Source organism: Triticum aestivum, chromosome 2A (genome assembly GCF_018294505.1).
Source record: "Triticum aestivum cultivar Chinese Spring chromosome 2A, IWGSC CS RefSeq v2.1, whole genome shotgun sequence".
Classification (NCBI taxonomy): domain Eukaryota; kingdom Viridiplantae; phylum Streptophyta; class Magnoliopsida; order Poales; family Poaceae; genus Triticum; species Triticum aestivum.
The window spans coordinates 667,192,563-667,200,324 of NC_057797.1; the positions used below are offsets into that span (position 1 = coordinate 667,192,563).

The 7,762-nt window shown below is 43.2% G+C and overlaps 1 protein-coding gene across 14 annotated transcripts; it reads right to left on the reverse strand.

Annotated features, from left to right (window-relative positions):
* Positions 1 to 913: 913 nt before the first annotated feature.
* Positions 914 to 5,578, reverse strand: LOC123190084 (uncharacterized). Of its 14 annotated transcripts, none has more exons than XM_044602650.1 (7): positions 5,021 to 5,571; positions 4,763 to 4,924; positions 3,956 to 4,079; positions 3,506 to 3,576; positions 3,312 to 3,435; positions 2,685 to 2,791; positions 914 to 1,294 (listed from the first exon to the last, which is right to left on the reverse strand). In XM_044602650.1, the coding sequence occupies exons 2-7, from the start codon at positions 4,896 to 4,898 to the stop codon at positions 1,119 to 1,121; spliced, it is 738 nt and encodes a 245-aa protein (XP_044458585.1). In that variant the 5' UTR covers positions 4,899 to 4,924; positions 5,021 to 5,571; the 3' UTR covers positions 914 to 1,118. The 14 variants fall into 14 exon arrangements, 11 of the variants coding, with proteins under 11 accessions (XP_044458585.1, XP_044458586.1, XP_044458593.1 ...); XM_044602651.1 differs by having other exon boundaries at positions 4,763 to 4,942; XR_006496148.1 differs by adding an exon at positions 2,862 to 2,919 and having other exon boundaries at positions 1,164 to 1,294; positions 3,354 to 3,435; positions 4,763 to 5,578.
* Positions 5,579 to 7,762: the final 2,184 nt, after the last annotated feature.

Genomic DNA, 7,762 nt, shown 5'->3' on the forward strand with positions numbered 1-7,762 from the left:
ACAAGCCAAGCAATTGTTTCATACTTTTGACATTTTCAAAACTTTTTTCAATCTTCACGCAATACATGAGCGTGAGCCTTGGATATAGCACTATATGTGGAATAGAATGGTGGTTGTGGAGAAGACAAAAAGAGGGGAAGATAGTCTCACATCAACTAGGCGTATTAACATGCTATGGAGATGCCCATCAATAGATATCAATGTGAGTGAGTAGGGATTGCCATGCAACGGATGCACTAGAGCTATAAGTATATGAAAGCTCAACAAAAGAAACTAAGTGGGTGTGCATCCAACTCGCTTGCTCACGAAGACCTAGGGCAATTTGAGGAAGCCCATCATTGGAATATACAAGCCAAGTTCTAAAATGAAAAATTCCCATTAGTATATGAAAGTGACAAAATGAGAGACTCTCTATCATAAAGATCATGCACTATAAGAAATATGTCAACTTCTGACCCTCACTATTGGCCGCTGAAAGGTCATAGTTTTTCATTTGCGACCTTTTTGTGATAAAAAACAGAAGGCCAAAAGCTGGCGGACGTAAACTGAAATTCATGACCTTCTTTGTGATATGTAAAAGGTCATTGATTCTTTAACCAAATTTTTGGTCACTAGCAGCCTCCCCAGGACACGTAGGATCCACCATGGCAAGCTGACGTGGATAAGAATCAGCCCGGTGCAATTTGGTGTTTATATGGGCCAAGCCCATTAATTCAGCCCATTTATATATATTTTCCTATGAATTTTTTGTCAGCTTCATGGGCCAAGCCCAACAATTCAGCCTTTTAATTTTTTGGGCCATGGCCCTTTTGCAGACCATTTCGTTAAGCCTTTTTGTTCATGTTTTCCAGAAATAAACAATTTTCCAGTCCACTATTATTTGGGACATAGCCTTTTTAGAGCGCATATATTATTTGGTCCAATGGAACATTTGGTCTTTTTATTCACTGATTTCCAGTTTACACATTTGAACAGCAAACACTCAATAATTCTCTCTCATACATGCATCTCACTTACAGTATTACATGAGTACAGGAAAGAACACTACAGGCACCAAAAAATGCATCCATCTCGCTTACAGTATTACAGGAAAGAACACTAAAGTGAGCTCACAAGCCTCACATACAATAAGTCTTGCCTGTCACAACCAAATTCCAGGAAAAATGCGTCCATCTCAGCATCAATGCAGCAACAATACAAAGAGATGGTATCAAGCAGAGCACAAATGGTCCAGGAGCCGACCTTCCAAAGGAGCAGCATGCCGCTGCTTTGCTTCCCCATATAGGACACTCTCCTAAGATAGCAACCCAAAAAACAAAAAACATGATTAGGGAGCTGGTACATAAGAAAAGGAATTAATGCACGAATGACATATACAACTAAAAAAACAGGATATGAAATATTATTAAAATTGCACATTAGATGGCTGCAAGATAACTTTTGCTCCATATAAAGTAACTAGAATTAGCACCCAAAAACTAGAATTTACTAATGTGTTTGTCACACTACCAAAATTCAAGACAAACCATGACAAGGAGACGAGTGAATTGCAGCAGAGGAGGCATCTAATTTGACTACCACAATCATTGAGTGAAAGCAAACATCAAAGAATTCAGAAATTTCTGAACTGAATGCAAGCAAGTTTGCACATGACACAGCAGGTCTGCAGTCCCTAATTAGATTAGATATTCCGACTCGTGAGCCACATGCATAGACACTTACTAGAACCTGCTTATGCTTAAACTAGAAATAGAACAAAGGAAAACTGAACCTATCTATTCAACAGAGAGACATAGCATGGGAGGAGCATCTATGTCAAGAGAAATCACACATGGCCTAAACCCTGGGCATCATTTTAACTTACAAACTGCATCACCAAATAAAACTACCAGGTTAGTGACAACCTTGAAATGGAATCAGGCAGTCTCACGTTTTGAGCCACTTGTAAGATCAATTCCAGTTTTCTTTAACTCGGATATGAAAGCAAAAAACTTGCTAGAATTAGCAAGGATTCCTCTGCTTAACTAGATTCAGCACGAGCCAAGCAGGGCACCTTATGCTATGCACCTAGCACGGCAAGCTTTGCAATAAAATAAACTAGCACAGCAAGGTTGTCACATGAAAACTGACATAACAGTCAGGTTCAGAACAAACAAAAATGCTCTACAAGGATTAAGGGATCACTATGTCAAAATCCACAAGTAAACTAACAACTTAAACAGGTTGCCAATTCCATACCAAACCAAGTTTTATGCATCAGTATTACCATGCGGAATCACACAGAGAGACCACCATGACAATGCAAAGGCCTAACTTAGGTTCGAGTTTGTGTACATATAAAAGCAGGAAACATGGATGGCTAGTATAAATGCTAATTCAACTTAACCCAAACGGATTGGGCTGAAAATTCGAATTGACCTTGGACAGAAGGTGACACCCACGACACAATACACGTGGCGCGTAACACAACAGATGGGTTCAAATCAAAACAGACTACAATATCTAAATCCAATACCAGAACAGAGAGGCTAACCACGCAATCTACACCGGACATGGCAATTAAGGAACCACCAAGCCAAAATCTACTACTAAACTAACATCCTAAACAGCCTAGGCACGCCAATCGCAAACCCGCGGGCGGAGGTAAGAGAGAAACCGCCCCCGTACCGAGGGGAATCACAAACCCGCGGGCGGAGGTAACATCCTAACCATTTGTTGGACACCTTCCTCTGGCCGGCGCCGCCGTACGCCCTCACTGACGCCTCCAGCCTCGCCCCGTTCAGCTCTTTGACTGCACAAAAAAATGATACACTTCAGAACTTGCAATTTCAGAGAATATACTGAATAAATACGCCGCCCACCCGATTGAGCGAGCCACATGAATTGTTGCTTGAGTTGACTTGAGAAAGCAATAGTACGCTGAAGGAATAAGCTATAGTCCTGGTCAATCAGTGATGACCCATGAGGCTAATATAGTAGAGCATAGGCACAAATCGTATGCTTGTTGCTAACGGACATACTGCTAGTACCGACATGCACACAACACAAGACAACTACCAAGCATCCAACATCAGTGGCTTATATCCTCTAAAAGTGCAACCTTATTTTGCATCTACACTAGCCCCTAATCGTGCAACAATTTACAGTAATTTGAGGAGTATTTGCTAGGATCATGATGACAATTTTAGATTAAATTGCAGTGTTTGTCATCCACAGTTGTATGGTTCAATCTAGGATTACATAAAAACAGATAAAACAGGGAGCCAATCGCAAACCCGCGGGCGGAGGTAAGAGAGAAACCGCCCCCGTACCGAGGGGAATCACAAACCCGCGGGCGGGGGTAACATCCTAACCATTTGTTGGACACCTTCCTCTGGCCGGCGCCGCCATACGCCCTCACTGACGCCTCCAGCCTCGCCCCGTTCAGCTCTCTGACTGCACACAAAAATGATACACTTCAGAACTTGCAATTTCAGAGAATATACTGAATAAATACGCCGCCCACCTGATTGAGCGAGCCACATGAATTGTTGCTTGAGTTGACTTGAGAAAGCGATAGTACGCTGCAGGAATAAGCTATAGTCCTGGTCAATCAGCGATGACCCATGAGGCCAATACAGTAGAGCATAGGCACAACTCGTATGCTTGTTGCTAACGGACATACTGCTAGTACCGACATGCACACAACACAAGACAACTACCAAGCATCCAACATCAGTGGCTTATATCCTCTAAAAGTGCAACCTTATTTTGCATCTACACTAGCCCCTAATCGTGCAACAATTTACAGTAATTTGAGGAGTATTTGCTAGGATCATGATGACAATTTTAGATTAAATTGCAGTGTTTGTCATCCACAGTTGTATGGTTCTATCTAGGATTACATAAAAACAGATAAAACAGGGAGCCAATCGCAAACCCGCGGGCAGAGGTAAGAGAGAAACCGCCCCCGTACCGAGGGGAATCACAAACCCGCGGGCGGAGGTAACATCCTAACCATTTGTTGGACACCTTCCTCTGGCCGGCACCGCCGTACGCCCTCACTGACGCCTCCAGCCTCGCCCCGTTCAGCTCTCTGACTGCACAAAAAAATGATACACTTCAGAACTTGCAATTTCAGAGAATATACTAAATAAATACGCCGCCCACCCGATTGAGCGAGCCACATGAATTATTGCTTGAGTTGACTTGAGAAAGCGATAGTACGCTGAAGGAATAAGCTATAGTCCTGGTCAATCAGCGATGACCCATGAGGCCAATACAGTAGAGCATAGGCACAAATCGTATGCTTGTTGCTGACGGACATACTGCTAGTACCGACATGCACACAACACAAGACAACTACCAAGCATCCAACATTAGTGGCTTATATCCTCTAAAAGTGCAACCTTATTTTGCATCTACACTAGCCCCTAATTGTGCAACAATTTACAGTAATTTGAGGAGTATTTGCTAGGATCATGATGACAATTTTAGATTAAATTGCAGTGTTTGTCATCCACAGTTGTATGGTTCTATCTAGGATTACATAAAAACAGATAAAACAGGGAGCTACCTAGCATCCACGACTAGAGCTAGTAGTAGGAACACATGGTACAGTAGTAGAGCCACAGCACAACTACTGTCAGACGGCAAGGCATGCGTTGTGCTACGTACTCATGGTTCAGAGAGCCATCTCGCTGAAACTGAACCTGAATGGTCTTAGCAATCCCTGACAGAACCTGAACTATCAGATGCGCATGATTGGAGTAGTAGTACGTACAGGAGGATGTTGAGCGGTAGGCCCCTCTCAGTGAAGTCGGCTGCGAAGTTGCGGCCTGGCACATGGTCTCGGCGGCGGTGAGGTTCCGGGCGGCTATGACAACATGGGTGCCGCGCCCCGCCAGCACCCGCGCCATCTCCACGCAGATCCCACTCGATGCACCTCCCAGCAGTAGCGAATCTAGTGAGTCAAAGCCAAACGGGGGAGAGAGAGCAAAGAGGAGAGGACCAAGAAAGGGAGAAGGGTGAGGAAAAGTACCTGTGACTATGGCGGTGAGGCCGGCTACGGAGACCGAGCGCGTTGCCGGGAGCGGGAGGGAGGAGGACGTCAACGTGGGACGCCGGCCAGCCCAAGCCCCGTCGGTGGAGAGCGCCTGCTCGATCCAGATCGAGGGTCTTGATTGGCGTGGGGTTGCCTGCGAATCTTGGGGGCGGCTCTGGGCATGGGCTCGATCTTGGGTCGGCCTCGGCCTCGACCTCGCCTACAGTGAGGGTCGTCGATGGTGGCGGTAGGGGTGGGGTTGGGGGCGGCGGCAGACCGAGATCTGAGGGAAGGAGAAGGGGGTGGGGTTGGGGGCGTGGGTGCGGGGCGTGGGTGGGAGGGAGAAGGGGACAGCGGTGGCTGGAGTGGGAGGGGAGTTAGGGCGGGACGAGCGCGGCGAGTGAGGCATCAGGGACGGGGTGGGTCAGCGGGCGGAGGAACAGCGGCGTGGGGTTTGCATCCTATGGGCGCAGGCAGCGGAGTGTGGTGGCGCACGTGCGGAGGAGTGTGGTAGCGCGCGGGCGTGGGCGGCGGGCTCTGAATCGGGGGCGGGAGGTAAGTGGCGGCTGCGAGGGGATCTGAATCGGGGGAGAGAGGGGAGAGGAGTGGAGTTAGGGTTTGGGTTGGCCTGCTGAGAGGTGAGTGAGAGACGTTGGATTCGCCTGGTGTGGACGGTTCAGATCACATAGAGTGGGGTGATCCGTGAGAAGTGTTCTGATTGGTCCAAAAATCTGTGATTTAAAATAATTTCCAAGTACTAAAAATAGAGCTATTTTGTGAAGCAACTATCAAAAATATTTTGAAAAAGGGCATTGTACAAATTTTCACTCAAGTTAGACCAGATTTTATGGATGAGCACCAATTTGTATGCATTTCTGATCTTTCTAGCTATTTTTAATCATTTTTCGAGTGTCCAAACTGAGTTTTTATGTGAAAGACCTATAATATATTTGTTGCAAAATTGGACCAAATCATTTTTCTGAAATACTAGGCCATATTTAATGCACAAATGACCAAATTATTGGGTGTAAAAAGTTTTGATACACCTCTGGTGAAAAAGACAAATTTTCGCCGATTAAGTTGGAAGCGGGTCAAGTTTGAACTGCGGTTGCCTCATAGTTTGCTATTTATTTTTTACAAAAATCATTTATAGGTACAAAAGTATCTATTTAATCAGAGAAACACCAAAAAAATTCCAAGATTCAACCACTAACTAGGAAAGGTCATTCCCGCCGTTTTGACCGCATTTTGAAACGGGCATAAAAAATTCAAAAAAAACAAAAAATTGGAAAACATTCACATTGTGTCATCATATGTGGCCAAGTTACTAGGAAAAATAATAAAATTGTAATACGACAATTCTTTTAAAAAAAAGTGTTCTCAGAAACGAGCTATCATCTGTGGAGATCAATGGCTTTCAAGCTAGATGATCAATATTATGGCCATATTCATTGCCTAGTTTGTTCAAATGATCTCATATTGTGCACAAGGGTGCATATTGAAATGACAAACAATGTTTCCTAAGGAAATTTTCATTTTCATTGGACGAAAAAGTCATTTTCCATTTTTCGAGTGCCCCAAATGAGGGTTTTTTTGTGAAGAACCTATCAAATAATTATTGCAAAATTGGACCAAATCATTTTTCTAAAATACTAGGTCATATTTAATGCACAATTGACCAAATTATTGGGTGTAAAAAGTTTTTATCCACCTCTGGTGAAAAAGACAAATTCCCGCTGTTTTAGATGGAAGTGGGTCAAATTTGAACTACGGCTGCCTCATAGTTTGCTATTTATTTTTTCCAAAAATCATTTCTAGGTACAAAAGTATCTATTTAATCAGATAAACACCAAAAAAATCCAAGATTCAACCACTATCTTGGAACGGTCATTCCCGCCGTTTTGACCGCATTTTGAAACAGGCATAAAAAATTCAAAAAAAATCAAAAAATTTGAAAAACCTTCGCATTGTGTCATCATATGTGACCAAGTTACCAAGAAAAATAATAAACTTGTAATACAGTAATTATTTTAAAAAAGTGTTCTCAGAAACGAGCTATCATCTGTGGAGATCAATGGCTTTCAAGTCATATGATCAATCTTATGGCCACATTCTAAAGGAAATATGCCCTAGAGGCAATAATAAAGTTATTATTTATTTCCTTATATCATGATAAAAGTTTATTATTCATGCTAGAATTGTATTATCCGGAAACATAATACTTGCGTGAATACATAGACAAACTAAACGTCACTAGTATGCCTCTACTTGACTAGCTCGTTAATCAAAGATGGTTATGTTTCCTAACCATAGACATGTGTTGTCATTTGATTAACGGGATCACATCATTAGGAGAATAATGTGATTGGCATGACCCATTCCATTAGCTTAGCACCCGATCGTTTAGTATGTTGTTATTACTTTCTTCATGACTTATACATGTTCCTATGACTATGAGATTATGCAATTCCTGTTTGCCGGAGGAACACTTTGTGTGCTACCAAACGTCACAACGTAACTGGGTGATTATAAAGGAGCTCTACAGGTGTCTCCAAAGGTACATGTTGGGTTGGCGTATTTCGAGATTAGGATTTGTCACTCTGATTGTCGGAGAGGTATCTCTGGGCCCCTTCGGTAATGCACATCACATAAGCCTTGCAAGCATTGCAACTAATGAGTTAGTTGAGAGATGATGTGTTACAGAAACGAGTAAAGAGACTTGCCGGTAACGATATTGAA